Source organism: Schistocerca piceifrons, chromosome X (genome assembly GCF_021461385.2).
Source record: "Schistocerca piceifrons isolate TAMUIC-IGC-003096 chromosome X, iqSchPice1.1, whole genome shotgun sequence".
NCBI classification, from domain to species: Eukaryota; Metazoa; Arthropoda; class Insecta; order Orthoptera; family Acrididae; genus Schistocerca; species Schistocerca piceifrons.
The window spans coordinates 478283506-478304718 of record NC_060149.1 but is presented as its reverse complement, the minus strand read 5'-3'; the positions used below and the strand labels follow the sequence as shown (position 1 = coordinate 478304718).

General features: G+C 43.4%; 1 protein-coding gene across 1 annotated transcript; it reads right to left on the bottom strand.

Moving 5' to 3' along the window:
- Positions 1-4464: 4464 nt before the first annotated feature.
- Positions 4465-20402, bottom strand: LOC124722432 (RYamide receptor-like). Its single transcript, XM_047247595.1, has 2 exons — positions 20013-20402; positions 4465-4731 (listed from the first exon to the last, which is right to left on the bottom strand). The coding sequence occupies exons 1-2, from the start codon at positions 20400-20402 to the stop codon at positions 4465-4467; spliced, it is 657 nt and encodes a 218-aa protein (XP_047103551.1).
- Between the last annotated feature and the right edge of the window lie 811 nt (positions 20403-21213).

Here is a 21213-nt window from a genome sequence, read left to right as displayed (position 1 = left end):
TTCTTCGAAGGAGAGGTGATATGGGGCCATTCCATGGATTGCCGTTTTATTTCCGGTTCGAAGTGATGAATCCATGCTTCACCGCCTATGACGATGTTCGATAAAAAGTTGGCACGTCCAGCGCAAGCAATCCCGTACAGATGGTACTTCATTGCTCTTTATTGTCTTCCGGTAGGCGGCGAGGGACCTTTCAGTACCCAAACTGGTGGACAAGTGTATCAGCACTACCTTCACAGACTTCCAGTTGTGCAGCGAGATGTTTGATTGTCACCTGTTGATCAGCTCGGATGAGAATGTTCGTATGTTCCAACATTGCAGGAGTCACAGCTGTGTGCGACCTGCCGGCTCGCAGGAGATCGAACAGGTTTGCGTGACCTTGTTGCGATGATGACACACGCTTCGCCCCACAACTCATCGTGCTTTTGTTCAGACAAGTCTCCGTAGACATTCTGCAAGCACCTATGGATATTTGTAGTGCTGTGGTCTTCAGTCAAAAGAAACTCAATGACAGCTGCTTTGGTTGAAACACACCTCTGTTACAGACGCCATTTGAAACCTACGTATGGCGCCGCCACTTATCGGAACTTCATGAAATTATAGGGGGTGAAGCGGGATTATTCCACGACGTTCCCGTAACAAATTCCACATTTTTTGGCGAGAACACTAATATGTTGCACTACTTATTGAATGCCCCTCGTGTTACAGCTGACACCATACTACTAGCCATCACCATAATTATTTCTACTGTTAATGGAGATCACACCCTTTGCCACATGTAACTTCATCTATCATAATTATTGACCTACAACCAGTATTCTTTCAATCCGTCACTACCATACACTATACCTAATTGACAGACAATATGAGCATTAGTAACAAAATATTGTGCCTTCCAGTTTCTATCACGCTCCAAGCCAGCGAGCTCAGCATGGCAGTTCCTTGGGAGCTGCAGAGAGTGTTTTGATGGAATCTGCCTCTGATGTTATCTGCCGGCCGACTGCTTGCAGCGAATGTACCCCCTTGTTCCGTGGGAGCATCGTTGTTGCCGGAGAGGAGCGCCTGTGCATGCTGGCCCGCGTCACTCCTCTTCTAGCTGCTTGGTTGGCCAGCCACGGGCTCATTGCAGCACTTCCGCTCTGATGTTACAGTTATGTTCCCAGAACTCACGATGTTTGCTGTCCGCTTATTGTAGCTGATAGCCTCAGTTGCCTTCGCTGCATTGTGTCTCGGTCTTGCGTCGGATCCTCACGTAGTGCAATGGACAGCGGTTGATGGATTGATTATGTGACGGGCCACCCAAACCTTTCTTGAAACGATGTCGGCGTTATTGCCCAGAATCTGTCATGTCTCTAAGTGCAGTATCTCCTAGACACCGGGTCTTCTGTACCTATTCAGCTGTGACCAGTCGGTATCCACAACACTGGCCTACATAGAGAGCATTCGACAGTACTGTCAATCGTGTCTTCTTCACCAGAGCCACCTTAAAAAAGTTTTTCTTTGCTCAGTTCGATACCAGTAAGTGATTAGGCTCATAACTCGCCAAGAAGTGTGTTAGTCGTCTCGGGGGATTCAGGTTCCCCATTCTCAGCCTCTATGTTATGTTTGACCGCGCAATGTGGCGCAGTGCTCAGCATACTGGACTCGCATTTGGGAGGACGATAGTTCAAGTCTGCCTTCGGTCATCCAGATTTAGGTTTTCCGTGATTTCCCCAAATTGCTCCAAGTAAATTCCAGGATGGTTCCTTTGAAAGTGCACGGCCAATTTCCTTCCCTGTCATTGACACAATCCGAGCTTGTGCTCCGTCTCTAATGGCCTCGATGTCGACGGGACCCTTTATATTTGAATGGCATCACTTAGTCATTAAACTATAAATCCAAGAAGAGACTGCTCTCTGCACATAAACAAAGTGCAAACACGACTGAAAAATATTATGTCTGGTGCACTACTTCTCATATCAAATCACAGTCCTATTCAAAAGAAGGCATCCTCCTTCCTGGCACAGGTAGCTCCACCAAGGCTTGTAGTGCAAACTTGAATGTCGATTGGGATTTAATAAATATATCTGACATTGTCAGAAAAGGAGAAAGCGATCGTAAACACCTAATAAAATGTAAAATTATGAGAGTTTTGAAAACTTTCTATAAAACATTTTAAAACGTTCAAAAATTTTCTGCATATTGTCTCAATTGCATTTAACATTAATTTTTTTTAACAAAGTGATGACCAATTACGGTAGCTTCACCACCATCGTAAGATCATATGTAGTATTATAAATGCAACTGCTGTGTACAAGATAGCGGCATCGCGCGTAATATTTTTATTTTAAATCAAGTAAAATGCGCTAAGTACAACCAAGCTATCTGTGACAACAAGTGAAACAAAAAGCTTGTAGAATACCGTAAAAATTTTTATGCCTTGAAACGCCCATACAATTATTTCCGTTACAGTCAGTAACTGCAAGCATCACATACATAAGATATTGTAGTCGTGTGAGAAAAGGCTTCAAATGTGATTATGGCGCCGGCCGAAGTGGCCGTGCGGTTAAAGGCGCTGCAGTCTGGAACCGCAAGACCGCTACGGTCGCAGGTTCGAATCCTGCCTCGGGCATGGATGTTTGTGATGTCCTTAGGTTAGTTAGGTTTCACTAGTTCTAAGTTCTAGGGGACTAATGACCTCAGCAGTTGAGTCCCATAGTGCTCAGAGCCATTTGTGATTATGGCCGGCGGAATTAAGACTTGAAACGCGGAATGGTACGTGGAGCTAGACGCATAGGACTTCCGTTTCGGAAATCGCTGGGGAATTCCATATTCCGAGACCCACAATGTCAAGACCGTGCCGAGAATTCAGGCATTATTTGTCACTGCGGACAACGCAGTGGCCAACGGCCTTCACTTAACGACCGAGAGCTGTAGAGCTGTTAGTGCTGGCAGACATGCAGCACTGTGTGAAATAACTGCAGAAATCGATGTGTGACGTATGACGGACGTATTCGTTTGGACAGTGTGGCGAAATTTGTCGTTAATGGGCTATGGTAGCAGAAGACCGACGGGAGTGCGTTTGCTAAACAGCACGACATCACCTGCATTACCTCTCCTGGGCTCGTGAGCACATCGGTTGGACCCTAGATGACTGGAAAAGCCGGCCAGGCTGGCGGAGCGGTTCTAGGCGCTACAGTCTGGAACCGCGCTACCGCGACGGTCGCAGGTTCGATTCCTGCCTCGGACATGGATGTATGTGATGTCCTTAGGTTAGTTAGGTTTAAGTAGTTCTAAGTTATAGGGGACTGATGACCTGAGAAGTTAAGTCCCATAGTGCTCAGAGCAGTTTTGTTTTACTGGAAAATCGTGGCCTGGTCAGATGAGTCCCGATTTCATTTGATGAGACTTGACGGTATGGGTCGAGTGTGGCACGACCATGGATCCTAGTTGTCGACAAGGCACTGTGAAATCTGGTGGTGGCTCGATGGAGTGGATTGGGTACCCTGGTACAACAGAACCAATCACTGACTGCAAATGCTGATGTTCGGGTAGTTGGAAACCATCTACAACCATTCATGGACTTCCCGTTCCGAAACAAGTATGGAACTTTTATGGATGATAATGCATCATGTTACTAAGCACAATTGTTCGCCATTGGGTTGAAGAAAATTCTGGAGGATTCGAGCGAATGATTTGGCCATCCAGATCGCCCATCGAACGTTTACGGGGCATAATCGAGATGTCAGTTCGTGGACAAAATCCTGCACAGGCAACGCTTTTGCAGTTATGGACAACTATAGATGCAGCATGACTCAATATTTCTGCAGGGGACTTGTCGAATCCACACCTGCTGGACTATGCCGGGCAAAAGAAGGTCCGACACGCAATTAGGATGTATGCCATGGCTTTTGTTACTGTGTTTTTTTGTTTCTATATTTATAAATTTTTATCTATATGTATATATACTTTATGTTTTACGTTTGACTTCAAGTGCAGCTTACATGGTAAATCTCTGCTTGCAGTTCCTACTATAACGGAAATAATTATATCGACGTTTCAATGTTTAAAATTTTTTATGACGCTATACAAGCTTTTTGTTTCAACTACTGTCACAAATAGCGTGTCTATACGTAGCATATTGTACCTTAGGTACTAAAATGGGAACCTTATGGACGATGCAACTGTATTGTACACTGCAAGTGCATTTATAATACTACGTGTGATCTGAAGATAGTATACTAGCTACTGAAACTGGTCATCACTTTGTAAAAAAAGATTAATGTTAAATGCGATCAAGATACTATATTGAAAATTTTTTAAAGTTATATAAATTTTGACAGAAAGATTTTAAAAGTTTCATAATTTTACGTTTGATTATCGATTAATGTTTATTGTTCATCTTATCTCCCTATCTTCATTTTGCTCTTTTCTCGACCGGACGTAACGTTTACACAAAAGTGCAAGAAGCGGGCGAGGCGCAGTGACTTACGTGTAGGCGTAGCGGTGACTCTCGTTGGCCCACTCCTCGCGGCACATAAACCGGCTACAGGTCTGATGCCACTCGGTCGGCTGCGAGAGCTGAGACGTGATGCCGATGGGCGCAGCTGTGATGGCGGCGGCCAACCAGATGCAGACCATGAAACGCAGCGCACCGCGAACCTCAAGCCGCGCGCGCAGTGGCCAGCGTAGAGCCCGGTAGCGGTCCCCGCTCACTGCGATCAGCGTGTACGCGCTCACCAGCACGCCGATACCCTGCGCAGAAAACACCGCGGTCTCTTCTCTCCACCTGTAGGGCCAGTGCCTCTACTCCCAAACCACTTGAACGAAAGCGCCACGAAGACCGTCATACACACGGTGAATCACCTGAAACTTGCGCCGCAAGTATTGCGGAAATGGAGAGGGCTATTGATGTGCGGTTATCGCAGAACGGATTGGTAGTCAGGGGCTCGTATTGTTAGCCAATAAACAGACCGTAATAACACTTAGAAAATATATTTTTTGTGCAAACATACACTTTACTTATTGACATAAACTAAAAGTAGGTTAAATTATGGCTGGGTGTTGTGTGCTGTCCTTAGGTTAGTTAGGTTTACGTAGTTCTAAGTTCTAGGGGACTGATGACCATAGATGTTAAGTCCCATAGTGCTCAGAGCCATTTGAACCATTTAGGTTAAATTAGAATGTCAGTGGTGTTTGTTGCAGGAATCTAGTGCGAGTCGTTTACAAGACGTATTTTGAAAAGTTTCCACTCCGACACTTGCTTGTGTCATTCATCCTGCATAGTTGCTAGGTACGATGTTGTTATGTTTGGTTGCAGTATGCGTGTGTGTGCCTTTAGTGCACTGCGACTTGCTAGTCAATTAGTGTGTGACAGTCCAAGCCATAGTTCGTGATTGCACGGTGGGATTTACCAGTGCAGATAAACCCGATATGCTCATGATGTATGGAGAGTGTAGTAACAATAGATGTCAACCATCTCGGCAATTATTTATCAGCGTCTTCAACCAGTGTTAGTGTAACACCAAAACAACGTAACAGAAGGAAACGATTGACGGCGGAAGCGGGGTAATTAATGTTCTTGCTGCTGTTGCAGTTGATCTCCACGTTGGCTGTCCTACACATTCTCCTAGACATAGTTTATCACCATTACATCTTTGTCCATCAAGAACTGCACGGAAACGGTTATGCGAATCGTGTTAGCTTCTGTACATAGGCAATATGGCAGGATAATCCAGATGTATCCACATCTTCATCTAGGTGATTACTCTGCTATTAACAGCAAAGTGCCTGGCAGAGGGTTCAATGAACCACCTTCAAGCTGTCTCTCTACCGTCACACTCTCGAACGGCGCGCGGCAAAAACGAGCATTTAAATTTTTCTGTACGAGTCCTGATTTCTCTTATTTTATCGTGATGACAATTTCTCCCTATGTAGGTGGGCGCCAACAGAATGTTTTCGCAATCGGAGGAGAAAATTGGTGATTGAAATTTCATGAGAAGATACCTTCGCAACGAAAAACGCCATTATTTTAATGATAACTACTCCAATTCACGTATCATGTCTGTGGCACTATGTCCCATGCTTCACGATAATACAAAGCGAGCTGCCCTTCTTTGTACTTTTTCGATGTCATCAGTCAGTCCCATCTGACGCGGATCCCACACCGCACAGCAATACGATAGAATATGGTGGACAAGCGTGGTGTAAGCAGTCTCTTTAGTAGACCTATTGCACCTTCTAAATGTTCTGCCAATGAATCGCAGTCTTTGGTTGGCTCTACCCACATTATCTATGTGATCGTTCCAATTTAGGGTATTTGTAATTGTAATCCCTAAGTATTTAGTTGAATTTGCAGCCTTCAGATTTGTGTGACTTATCGCGTAATCTAAATTTAGCGGATTTCTTTTAGTACTCATTGGAGTAACTTCACACTTTTCTTTATTCAGAGTCAACTGCCACTTTTCGCACCATACAGATAACTTATGTAAATCATTTTGCAATTCGTTTTGGCCCTCTGATGACTTTACAAGACAGTAAATGACAGCATCATCTTCAAACAATCTAAGACGGCTACTGAGATTGTCTCCTATGTCGTTAATGTAGATCAGGAACAATAGAGGGCCTATAACGCTTCCTTGGGGAACGCCGGATATTATTTCTGTTTTACTCTACGACTTTCCGTCTATTACTACGAACTGTGACCTTTATGATAGGAAATCACGATCCAGTCGCACAACTGAGGCGATATTCCATAGGCACGCAGTTTGGTTAGAAGATGCTTGTGAGGAACGGTGTCGAAAGCCTTCTGGAAATGTAAAAATATGGAATCAATTTGACATCCCCTGTCGATAGGACCCATTACTTCATGAGTATAAACGGCTAGTTGTGTTTCACAAGAACGATATTTTCTGAATCAGTGCTGACTTCGTGTCAATAAATCGTTTTCGTCGAGGTACTTCATAATGTTCGAATACAGTATATGTTCCAAAATCCTACTACAAATCACCGAGCGAGGTGGCGCAGTGGTTAGCACACTGGACTCGCGTTCGGGAGGACGACGGTTCAGTCCCGCGTCCGGCTATCCTGATTTAGGTTTTCCGTGATTTCCCTAAATCGCTTCAGGTAAATGCCGGCATGGTTCCTTTAAAAGGACACGGCCGACTTCCTTCCCCATCCTTCCCTAATCTGATGAGACCGATTACCTCGCAGTTTGGTCTCTTCCTCCCAAATCAACCCAACGCTACTGGAAATCGACGTTAGTGATACGGACCTGCAATTCGACGGATTATTCCTACTTCCCTTTTTGGGTATAGGTGTGACTTGAGCAATTTTCCAGTCTTTAGATACGGATCTTTCCGTGAGCGAGCGGTTGTATATAATTGCGAAATATGGAGCTATTGTATCAGCATACTCTGAGAGAAACCTGACTGGTATACGATATGGACAGGAAGCCTTGCTTTTGTTAAGTAATTTAAGCTGCTTTGCAACACCGAGGATATCTATTTATATGTTTCTCATTGTAGCAGTTATTCTTGATTGGAATTCACAAATATTTACTTCTTCTTTGGTGAAGGAGTTTTGGAAAATCGTGTTTAATAATTCTGCTTTAGAGGCACTGTCATCAGTGACTTCACCGTTGTTATTGCGCAGTGGAGATATTGATTGCCACTGGTGTGCTTTACGTATGACCAGAATCTGTTTGGGCTTTCTGCCCGATTTCGAGGCAGAGTTTCGTTGTGGAAATTATTGAAGGGATCTCGTATTGAAGTACGCGCTATATTTCGAACTGCTGCAATACTTTGCCAGTCTTCGGGATTTTGCGATCTTTTAAATTTGGCATGCTTTTTCCGCTGCTTCTTTAACAGCGATCTGACCCGTTTTGTATACCATGGGGGGTCAGTACCATCACTTATTGATTTATGTGGTATATATCTCCCAATTGCTGTCGATACTATCTTTATGAAATCATTCCACAACTTTTCTATGCTCACATGATCAGATCGGAAGGAGTGCAGACTGTCTCTTAAAACGGTGTTAAGAGCATTTTTATCAGCTTTTTTTAAATAGATATACTTTGCGTTGTTTTTGATGGTTGTAGGAGTTACGGTATTCAGCCTAGCAGCTACTGCCTTGTGGTCGCTAATCCCTGTATTCGTCACGATACTCACTATTTGTCCAGGATTAATTGTTGCTAAGAGGTCAAGTATGCTTTCGCAAACATTTATGTTTCGAGTGGGCTCATGGACTAATTGTTCAAAATAATTTTCTGAGAATGCATACAGTACAATTTCGGATGACATTTTATGCCTGCCGCCGTCTTTAAACGTATAATTTTTTCAGCATATCGAGGGCAGATTAAAGTCATCACCGACTATAATTGTATGAATGGGATACCTATTTGCAACGAGACTCAAGTTTTCTTTGAACTGTACAGCAACTATATCTTCTGAGTCGGGCGGCCGGTAAAACGACCCAATTAATAGTTTAATCTGATTGTCAAGTATAAAGTCAACCCATACTATTTCGCAAGAACTATCTACTTCTATTTCACCAGAACTACTTCTGACAGCAATAAATACTCCACCACCAATTGTATTTAATCTATCCTTTCTGAACACTGAAAAAATTTCTGCTGAACTTACTTCCTCCGGCCACTGTCACCAAGCGGTTCTAGGCGCTTCAGTCCAGAACCGCGCTGCTGCTATGGACGCAGGTTCGAATCTAGCCTTGGGCATGGATGTGTGTGATGTCCTTAGGTTAGTTAGGTTTAAGTAGTTCTAAGTCTAGGGGACTTAGTCCCACAGTGCTTAGGGCCCTTTGAACCCCCCTTTGAACTTACTTCCGGCTTTAGCCAGCTTTCTGTACCTATAACTATCTGAGCTTCAGTGCTTTCTATTAGGGATTGGAGCACTGGTTCTTTCCCAACACAGCTACGACAATTTACAACTACAATACCGATCGTTTCTACAACTAACTTACTGTGTTTTACGTGCCCCTTTTTCGACGGACGCCCTTTCTATGGTTCCCTGAGGCCCTCAGCCTACACGGTCACAGAACCATCTGAGCCTCTGATTCAGACCCTCCACTCGGCTCTGCAGCAAAGGACCACATCCGGAATGACTCCCCCCGGTATGCACACGGAGTGCACAATGGCTTCCTTCCCCTCGTTTGCAGCCATGTTCCTAAGGGACCCCATTACGCGCCTAACGTTGGAGCTCCCAACTACCAGCAAACCAACCGTCTGTGAACGCCCAGACTTTGTGGGCTGAGAAGCTTTCTCTTGAACAGGGTGGACGACTGCATCTGGCTCAGGGACAGCGTCAGCCACAGATAACGCCTGTAACCTGTTCGTCAAATGAACTGGGGAGGCCCTACGATCGGCCCCTCGGAAAGTTTTTCGCTGCCTGCCAGACTTTGGAATGATCACCCACTCGACCACGGGTGAGGGGTCAACCTCAGTGCAGGCAGTACCCTGGGCGGCCACAGCAGCGGACCGAACAGGGGACACGGGACACGGGGGACGTGCTCGACGTCTCTCGCATCCCTGGGTCCGATCCCCACAGTGATGCCCCTTGGCAGCAGCCTCAAGCTGTGTGGCAGAAGCGAATGCAGCCTGGAACTGTGAGCGAAGGATCACCACCTCAGCTCGCATCTGTACACAGCAATCACAGTTCCTATCCATTACTGGAGTCGCTCCCGTTTGAAGCTCATAAAAATATACAAAAAACAAACAGTGTACTCACTTTATTAGCAGCAGGAATTCGAAGTGCTCTCTCACTAATGGTCTAAACGACACTGAGCTATACTAACCAAAACAAACAAAAGCCTGTACGATCTAAGGGTCGATATAAGGGTCGATAGCAACAACTGTACAGTATGCTACACTGTTATTAAAATAAAAGGTTATACCTAGCAGGCACTCGAACACTCAAGAAATTACAAAAATGGTCTAGTAACTACACAGGTATCGGTAAATAAATAAATATCTTTTTGAGTGATGAAGCCATATCTACCAACCACAGCCGGGAAAACCGCCGAAACATGCACAACTGGTCTGTTGACAATCCCAGCTAGCTTCGTCAGGTAGAATGCCAGCGTCCATGGACTGTAAACATGTGGGGTGGGATAGTGAACCGTTAGCTCATAGGCTAGTTTTTCATAGACAAGACGGAACACGCGCATGTATCGCAGCCTCCTAACAGACCGTCTTCCAAGCATGTTAGAAGACGTTCCTCTAGACACAAAGATGGCTGCCAAGCCCACAGTGCACGAAGTACTACAACATGTCTTCAGAAATTGTTTCCAAACCGTTGGATTGGACGTACTACAGACCTATATCATTGACGTCGGTTTGCAGTAGGGTTTTGGAGCATATACTGTATTCAAACATTATGAATCACCTTGAAGGGAACGATCTATTGATACGCAATCAGCATGGTTTCAGAAAACATCGTTCTTGTGCAACACAGCTAGCTCTTTATTCGCACGAAGTAATGGCTGCTATCGACAGGGGATCTCAAGCTGATTCCGCATTTCTAGATTTCCGGAAAGCTTTTGACACCGTTCCTCACAAGCGACTTCTAATCCAGCTGCGGGCCTATGGGGTATCGTCTCAGTTGTGCGACTGGTTTCGTGATTTCCTGTCAGGAAGGTCGCAGTTCGTAGTAATGGACGGCAAATCGTCGAGTAAAATTGAAGTGATATCAGATGTTCCCCAGGGAAGCGTCCTGGGACCTATGCTGTTCCTGATCTATATAAATGACCTGGGTGATAAATCTGAGCAGTTCTCTTAGGTTGTTCGCAGATGATGCTGTAATTTACCGTCTAGTAAGGTCATCCGAAGACCAGTATCAGTTTGCAAAGCGATTTAGAAAAGATTGCTGTATGGTGTGGCAGGTGGCATTTGACGCTAAGTAACGAAAAGTGTGAGGTAATCCACATGAGTTCCAAAAGAAATCCGTTGGAATTCGATTATTCGATAAATAGTACAATTCTCAAGGCTGTCAATTCAACTAAGTACCTCGGTGTTAAAATTACGAACAACTTCAGTTGGAAAGACCACATAGATAATATTGTGGGGAAGGCGAGCCAAAGGTTGCGTTTCATTGGCAGGACACTTAGAAGATGCAACAAGTCCACTAAAGAGACAGCTTACATTACACTCGTTCGTCCTCTGTTAGAATATTGCTGCGCGGTGTGGGATCCTCATCAGGTGGGATTGACGGAGGACATCGAAAGGGTGCAAAAAAGGGCAGCTCGTTTTGTATCATCTCGTAATAGGGGAGAGAGTGTGGCAGATATGATACGTGACGTTTTTCGTCGCAGCGATATCTATTTACGAAATTTCAGTCACCAACTTTCTCTTCCGAATGCGAAAATATTTTGTTGAGCCCAAACTACATAGGTAGGAATGATCATCAAAATAAAATAAATCAGAGCTCAAATAGAAAGGTTTAGGTGTTTGTTCTTCCCGCGCTTTTCGGGAGTGGAATGGTAGAGAGATAGTATGATTGTGGTTCGATGAACCCTCTGCCAAGCACTTAAATGTGAATTCCAGAGTAATCATGTAGATGTAGACAGCCTGTACCTTGGCTGGCCCGTTTCCCGAATTTCACTCTTGTAGACTTATTTCTGTGGTGAAGCTGAAAGACGCTGTCTACAAGGACATTCCAACTACACCAAATGATATGCAAGGACGTATTTGTGCAGCCTGTTCTGACGTCTTCGGTGAAATGCTAGCACATGTGCAGCAATCGTTCCATACCAGACACGGAGTGTGTACTGCCGCTGCCGATGGTCATTATGGACACATCCTGTGATGGTCAGTTGTGTTGTTACTGGTCAGAATCCACATAACTTGCGTATGCATTTGTGTTGTTATCTAGTGTGTGGGAACTTTTCAAAATATGATATCTCGTAAACGACTCTCACTAGAATCCTGCAACGAACACCACTTACGTTCTAATTTACCCTAATTTTGGTCTGTTAATGCCAGTAGGCATTGTTCCATTTAAAAAAGTGTATGTTTGTACAAAAATACTGGTTCTAAGGATTATAACAATTTGCTGATTGGCTAACAATATGAGCCCATGACTACCAATACATTCTGTGAAAATCGCACATCAATAGCATTTCCCATTTCCGTAACATTTGCGGTGTATGGTTTGTGTCATTCACCCTGTATACGTTTGACATTGTGTCAACTGTTGGAGGGCGATCTGAATTGTTATATTATTCTTAAAAAATCAGGCTTGCCAAAATTACCTGTAAATCTCTTTATTGATCAATGGTTTCGACAGATCTGTGCTGTCATCACCGGATCTTGTAACATATTAACACAAGTTAATGATCTTTGCAAACCTGAATAGCACGCTAGTTCAGTTGCTATTGTAAAGTTACGTGAACGAGTGTGGTAGAACATCAGTACAATATGATTTGTGTTTTATATTTGTAATATTTTATGTTTGACTTACTGATGGCCCTTGGTACCTTTTACTGTCAAATGACGCAACATCACTTTGTGTTAACCATATTGCTTCGATGTTGTAGTGGTTAGCCCATCTACCTAGTGAGAGGGAGACCTGCGTTAAAGTCCCGGCTGCGGCACATATTTTAATTCGTTTCTCCAGATTCTATCATTCTGTTAAAATGTTACAAGATCAATGTTGACATCACAGGTCTGTCGAAACCTGTAATCAATAAAAAGTAATAAAAATGGAGCGGTAGACTGATAAAGTGAAGTACATGCGTGAGGCAGCTATAAAATTATAATGATCACTTCTTTGATCATGTAACTTTATTTTTTCAGGGTCGTAATAAAAACTTTATGGACTGCCACCTGTAAGTACCGGCACCCACAGATTAGGCGAGTTAACACGACATGTAAAGATACGACCAGTAGCTGGGCCCAGGACCTCATTTAATTATGTTGCGTCCCTCTGTACCTTAATTATTTGTGCAGTAGATTATGTGTGCATCGTGGTTACACATACTGACAGAAATTCAAAATGTTATACTATGAAAACCTTGACTAAACGCTACCATACTGATAATACAGTATTTACCAGACGGCTGTACTTCAAATATGGCAGTGAAACTAGGTAGATATTCTAATGCACTATTGAGGAACCGATTTACACTGGGTTGAAATTAGTTGCAAGTTTGACCACCAGTTGCAAATCTAGTACTGTGAATGCAAGAAAGACGCACAGGACTTTTTCCATATGTAATGAAATAGGAATGGGACGTGACCAAAAAAGGTCAAACAAGTGAGAAAGACATAATGTTAAATTTATTATTAACCACCTCTTAAAAAAATTGTTCAATATGAGCACTGGAGACGTCGATGAGATGCTGTACGACGCCTTATTTGCACCAAATGGCCAAAATTGGAACTAATTTTTTCCCACCGTAATACGGTTCAGCATTAGCATATCTACCAAGCTTTGCTGTCATACCATAATTACAGCGCACACTGGACCTCTCTGAATAGCTGAACTTTAATTATGACCACCTGGTATAAACCTTTGGATTGGAATATGGCCATTAAAATGTAATCCTTACAAGAACGTGCTTTCACTAGAGAAAAAAAGCCTTTCCTATAGATTAACAACGGCCTGATGTTTGATGGCTGTTGGGTGTGTCTAACATTACTGGAAATTTTCAGTTGGAGACGGGTATATAGCAAGCGCAGAGCATGATCATGAGGATGAGCACGAACGTGAGTAGAGCTTAACGCTATCTTTCGGATTTTGAAGTAGGTAGAATCAATAACACGATGGACGTGATAGCATCATACCAACGGATCGCACAGATAGCTTGTTTTAATACAGTGACTGCAGAATGAGTGGTGATGAAATGGCATCAGGACAACGATGTGACAAGAGAAGTATGTATGTCTCCTTCCAAAAGAACTACACCATTAGAAGATCTTATCACTGTTCGAAGGACTGTGAGGTATAGACGGACAGCAATAGCCGAAATCCGGGCAGAGGACACTACAAACCATCGGGAAGAGATTACGGGAAGCCGGGTTGAGATATAAAATTTTAATGTGCCATTTAACGCTACCAATATTCCACAGACGGCAGAGACTTTGCACAATATACAGTCGGCGTCTACTGGAACATCGAGTATTATTCTGTGGGTTTCGCCGATGAGACTCACTTCTGTTTTGAGGCCGTCAGATCGACGCTGAAGTCCTCTTAAACGCCATGGGAAAGGGTACAAGAAGCAGAGATTCTCGAGACCCATATATTTTCAACTCCTGGAATCATGGTTTGGGGAGCTTTTGGGTATGACTACACCACTGATTTGGTAATTTTTAAAAGGAGACTGAGTTATCACCGGTTTGTGTCAAGACTGCTAAAAGCTTCTGCCTTGAAGACTGTAAAGATCTATGATGTATATAAGCAGACTGAAGCAACGAATGAAAATTTGTCCCACGGCCGGGATTGTTTGAGACTGATAGATGTTTATAGATGTCTGAAAGTTGAAAGGTCTCTGGAACCATATAGTTCCATTTGATTGTAACGATCCTTCACTGCCCTGCCCAGTTCCCTGAACCGTCACCCATAGAACATGTCTCAGATTCGTTCAGAAAACGAATGCTCTCACACCAGTCATCAGCCAAAAGTCTTCATTAAATCACACAATATCCGGATTAGGCATGACAAGAAATTTCTCAATATGACTTTTGAGGGCTGTTTATTCTATGCCACAACAAATGCGAGAGTGTATTGGTGTGCGTGGGACTCACATCTCATACTGATGATGTTGATGGGTTATCAGCTACGAATGGAATGACAGTTTAATCATTTAATACACGTAGTTTGATGAATATCTCTACAACGGTTGATAAATATTGGATGGTGCTCCATGGGGCTGCGTCGACCAAACATTTAGTATGGAAGTACATATACGAGTAGTAGTTAAGTCCCTGGCACTTAGAAGCTGTTTACAGACGACACCGTCAAATAACTGGATAACGTTTAGGAAATGCAACAAATCCACTAATGAGACTCTTAAAATGGTTCAAATAGCTCTAAGCACTATGAGACTTAACATCTGAGGTCATCAGTCCCATAGACATAGAAGTACTTGAACCTGACTAACCTAAGAACATCACACACATCCATGCCCGAGGCAGGATTCGAACCTGCGACCGTAGCAGCAGCGTGGTTCCGGACCGAAGCGCCTAGAACCGCTCGGCCACAGTGGCCGGCAAAGAGACTGCCTCCACTACGCTTTTAGTAGGATAGGATTGACAGAGGACATCGAAAAAGTTCAAAGCAGGGCAGCTTGTTTTGTACTGTCATGAAATAGAGGAATTTGTCGTGAATGTGATACGCGAGTTGGAGTGTAAATTATTAAAACAAAGGCGTTTTATGATGTGCTGAGATCTCTTCACGAAATTTCAGTCTCCAGCTTTCTCCTCCAACAGTGACACTTACAAACAGGCATAAATAACCATTGCAATAGAATAAGAGAAAACTGAGCTCGCACAAAGACAATTCAGTGTTCCCTTTTCCCGAGCGCTGTTCGAGAGTGGAACGGTAAAGAACTAGTGAGAAAGGGGTTGGATGAACCTTCTGCCAGTGTCTTAACTAAATTAGGAAGGAAGGGAGATTGGGTTTAACGTCCCGTCAACATCGATGTCATTACAGTCGGAGCACAAGCTCGGACGGTGTCAAGGATGGGTAAGGAAATCAGCTGTGCCATTTCAAAGGAACCATCCCCGGATTCGCACGAAGCGATTAGGGAAAATCACGGAAAACGTAAATCGTGTGTATGTAGGAATGTAGGAACAACATGAAATACAATGCGCGTAAATGAGAGTAAAGAGCCGATTTTTGATGAATTGCACCATCGCTAACCTATGTTTGGTAGCTATTACAACTGTCATACAACTAGAACATCTATTAGGAACGTTTTTTAGTGACACAACCACATAACAGTTGGTGGGCAGAAGATTCACAAACAAGTAAATGTAGTGAGAATTTAAGTAAGACAATTTAGAATCTCTCAGTTTGACGGCAGTTACTCTGTTTTCAAGTGAGTGTAGCTGATTGTTAGTGCAAGTAGCTTCACTATTCGGGTTACTGAGAAAGATCGTATTAAAATTTCCCGAATCCGAAACCAAGGCCACTAACGCATTTTTTACGCTGGTGTACAACTCAGAGATAGTGACTTCAAATAATGGTGGCAGAAGGAAATTTCACCGCCAATATTTGGCCGATGTAGAGAGTAGAGGCAGTAACGTAAAGTTCGTCATTGCCAAATTCCGCGCAAGTGTCCTGTGTTAAATTACAAAGCTCGCCGTTACGCTCATGGAGAGAGGAAACACCGCTGACGAAGACCCGTCCGTCGGACGACGTCGTTGAGATCGAGAGGTATACCCATTGTGCAGATAACAGTTTTCACCCTCTACCTCGTTTATTCTCACCACTGTTACCAACGTCACCACCACCACCACCACTAAGAACACAAACACAACACTATATTACGCAGGCTCTCATCAGTCAGGTGTACTAAAAGTGTTAGACTTATAGAAGAACGCTCACTTTTCACTATGAAAAGGTTCGCAATGGATTCAAATAAAGACAGAATTTCCGTTTAAGATCGCTTAACCCCTAGGTTATTTCCCAGTAGACAAAGTTATACGACAATTAGTCTATCTAATTACACCACCCCACCATAGAAAATTCCGAGGCTGTCACTGGAGTAGAACCCAGGATCTCCGTACCGGCAGCTCTCTTTTGTCAAAATAGTTCCTAATCAGAATAAATATTTCCCATACCATCAGACAACTGTCGTTAGAGTCACATGAACAGAAAGGTAAATGTAAAGAACAGAAAAGTAAATGAAAACAATAGTAAACCAGAGAAATAAGCTGTACAATGTATGAAAAACAAATGAGACACAATCAAAATTTAATTATAACATTTATAGGTTGAAGAGCGAAGAAACTCTTGTACCGTTGCTTAGAATAACAGTTTCAGATCTATGAGCAGAAACAAACACTGAATTTTCTTATGTATTAATTCATCTCGTTAATCGAGTTTCACGTACCAGGGAAAAACTGACAAGGGGTATAGCTGGTGAAATACTTTGAATAAGACAGCCTAAATATGAGTTAAAAAAAAGAGTGTAAAAGCTATTATTCTAATGTAGCAATAAAATACTAAAATATTTTAAAATAAAAGAATACATAAAGTGAAAAGTGTAGGAAGGAAGGTGCACAGATAACATAAATTACTTTAAAACTGTTAAAACTGGCCACAAGTAAGCTGAAAATTATAACTAAATAATTCCTTTATGAATTTTCTCTCTGCATGTACATGTGATTTTTCATATTTATCCATGTGTTTTCCTGCAACATATAATAATATGTTTGATGGTAACGGCCTCGCTTCAGCCTGGAACCGCGCGACCGCTACGGTCGCAGGTTCGAATCCTGCCTTGTCCATGGCTGTGTGTGATGTCCTTAGGTTAGTTAGGTTTAAGTAGATCTAAGTTCTAGGGGACTGATGACCTCAGATGTTAAGTCCCATAGTGCTCAGAGCCAATTGAATCATTTGGTAACGGCTCCAAAATGAAGAACGGTACTCAAGAATCAGTGACTAGAGAGTTTTGTAATCGATCTCCTGCATTTGGTGGACCTTTCTGGTCTACTACCAGGCAATTTTATACGTAAAAGGCTTTAGCATTGCTGTTATTTTATATACAAATTCGTTGTTTTAGTATAATTTTTTGTGTGAAATCACGCGCACAAATCTCAGAGTAGCGCATGAATGTTGGTGCAGTGAACTGCTTGTCCACCACTGGTGCTTCAATCGATTTCTAGAACATTTCCCTCGGTCTTAATACAAAGTTTTATGTCGTAAAACAGTCGCACATTAATAAACTACGTATGTCCTTCAGTAAGTCAAGCAGTTTCGTTACTTTTGGGTCCAGGTCGCGCTTATATTGTGAACGGACATGTGTCATGGATATTGTTCAATATTTTTGCTAATTTCTTCTTTTAGGCACCATATCAAGGTAATAAACTTGCTCATTTTTCAGTCATCTATATTGCCAGAAAAAAAAATGGAACACCCTCAAGCACAAGGTGATTGTATCGACAAGTGAGGTGAAAGGTAGTTCGTCGTTGTAGGAGTATATATTAAGGAATTCAGATCGAATGAAACACACAAATAACGGAAAAGGATGCCCAGACAGTAGTATCAATATGCAGTGTACTCTGTTTGGCGGCAACACGCCCGTGTACTTTCGCATTCAGACCATCATAAAGGTTGTGAATAAATAAAATGTCTTGTGACTAGGGCCTTCCGTCGGGTAGACCGTTCGACGGGTGCAAGCCTTTCGATTTGACGCCACTTCGGTGACTTGCGCGTCGATAGGAATGAAATGATGATGATTAGGACACACAACACCCAGTCCCTGAGCTGAGAAAATCTCCGACCCAGCGGGGAATCGAACCCGAGCCCTTAGGACTGACATTCTGTCGCGCTGACCACTCAGCTAGCGGGGGCGGACAGGTTGTGAATGGCACCCAGCGATGGATCGTCCCATGTATCTTCCGTCTTTTGTGTCAACTGAGGTCGAGTAATTTCCCAATTCAATGTGTCCCTTAAACGTCCAGTTGTCGAGAGATCTGGTGTACTTGCTGGCCAGGGCAGTTGTGGACGACGAAGAGAATGTTGCGTCGCTGCAGCCATATGTGGATGTGCACTGGACTGCTGAAAAGGCATGCCATCTTCCTGTCGAAAAAATGTAGAACGGGGATAGCAGCCTGTTCAATGTAGCGGACACTACTCTGCCTACTCTACCCTGCAGAAACACCAGATATGACCGTAAGTTGTAACTGAATGGCCTCCAACACCATGAAGTCTGGGATAGGAGGTGAAAGCACTCTGGAGTAGGCATCTCACCCGTTCTACGTTACACGCGTATAGGTCCATTACTCGCATGCAGGCAGAAACTACTCTCATCACTGAAGAACACAGAGCGCCATTCCACTCTCCACTTGACTGTTTTACGACACCAGAGTAGCCACGCTTGGCGGTGTCATGGTGTCAGTAGTAGCCTGCCCCAAGGCACACGTCATCTTAACCCTGCTGCCAGCAGGAGCTTCCCAATCATCCCTGATTCGCTGAGATTTCGTCGGTAGATGATGTTCGGTTGGCCAACGTCGATCTTGACGTGTGTCTGTACTATGCAGACGTCCAAACGTGGTCTGCAGGTATGAGAATGTTCCATAGACTTCTGTTGAAAGCAGCGACACACCGCTGATACATTGTGCTCAACACATGTAGCAATCTGTCGGTATGTCCATCCAACTTTCCGCAGGCACGCAGTGCGATACCGTTCAATTGACTGAAGCTGTCCAATAGGTGTACATACTCGTTGGTGGGCCATGGTTGAACCCTAGAATGAATGTTGCTAACACTGTTTATATCTAAACTCAGCACAGTTACTGCTGCAGAGTCAGAACAGAGGGTGCACGGACAGTCCTCTGAGCGCCATCTGATCGCCGATGACTGTGAAAAATAAATCACTAACACTACAACCTCTGCGTATGCGCATATTATACCGTGGTGTCACTGAACACAGTTCTGGAGGTTGTTGCATTTTTTCGCGGTTGTGTATTCTGCAAACAGAAAATGAAAGACCAATAGCACTGGTATCGTACGCAAACTATCAGAAGATTTAAATGAAGGTGGCGATGATTCTGGAATATAGAAGCTTTGTAATGAACTTAAAATTAGCAACTTTTACTGTAAATGTTGGGCTTGTTATTAAACCCGAGGAAGGGAGGAGTAGTTTTATTTCAAGATAGACTATTAGAACACTTTACGTCCTCGCAGCTCAGTAATATCACGAAGTACCTTAACGTTTGAAATCTTAATATACGTAGTAGAGGAAAAGTTGGTGTGCCTATAGTTTTGAATTCCTGAATGGACAGTCGCTTCTGGACTCCCTAATCTGATGCGGAAGCAATTAGTTTGGAAAGGAGCTGGAAGAGATGGTACCTGGACGCAGCTGACTAGCTGACACAGCAGCAGGCCGAAGGGCCAGTGCTGCAAGATGAGCACCGGCAGCGCGACGAAGGGAATGCACACGAGCGTAAGCAGCAGGTCGCCCAGCGCGAGGTTCAGCAGCAGCAGGTTGGTCACTGTGCGCATTGCTCTGTTCCCCGTGATGGTGTACACGACGAGCCCGTTGCCCACCACCGACCCCAGCATTATGACGCCGTACAACACGACAACGAGCGCCACAAACGGTGTCGACGACAGTGCTGCGGACCCTGGCATTTCGCACATGTTCGTCGTGGAATTGGTCAAGCTGTCATCGTCCGCCGTGACGGTCTCCGTGTCGTAATAATCCACGTCTGAGCTCGCCATCTTGTAAGAGTTGTCCATGGGTACTGTTACAGGTGTATATAAACGTGTATAAATATATATTGCTACTTACAGAAGAAATAGAATTACTGAAGTCGAAACTCACTGTTTTTCTTTCTCGAGAAGTATTGTGAAACGGTGTCCGTTCACGATTCAGATCGGTGACCGTTCACAGTGAAGACTCTCGCAGGACCTCAGTTCTGACGACAGCATGCATCTCGTACGCCTGACATTGTTCGTGTACACCTGACTCTTCAGGATTCCAACAAACGGGACAGATGTTATCAGTAGTATTCCTCTCTTCCGTCTGATTAAACCTCGATTCAGGGGAGTCCTCTGTTTCGTTTCGTTGACTTCTTAGCCTATTTATCCAAACGATGAAGTACGCACAAAAGCACATTTGTATGGGAGATGGTTCTTAAATCTTCTTAATTTTTCCTACACACCTCGCGATAACAGATCTGGATGATTCTGAAAAAGAAAGAAAAGAAACCATTACTATCATTATTGAACCTGCATAAAGCATTATTCCTGCAAGAAAAACAAGACTAGTCATAACCAGATTATTGATACGATGTGAAAAGTATGTAAGCCAAAAGCAAATTATTGTTAACTAAAAAAATATAGAGAACCGTCTGACGGCAGCATTTAATGAGGGATTGTGTAGTCTGTTTCTGTGTAGCTGTTAGTTCATTTACGTATTATGTATTTCAAACGGATGTGATACATCATTTTAATTTTTTTTTAATTGGACTAGAATTCTACTTAAAACTGTGCAATATGATTAGTTTTTGAGATTTTCGTTGTTTAATGCTTGGCGTGCTATCTATCC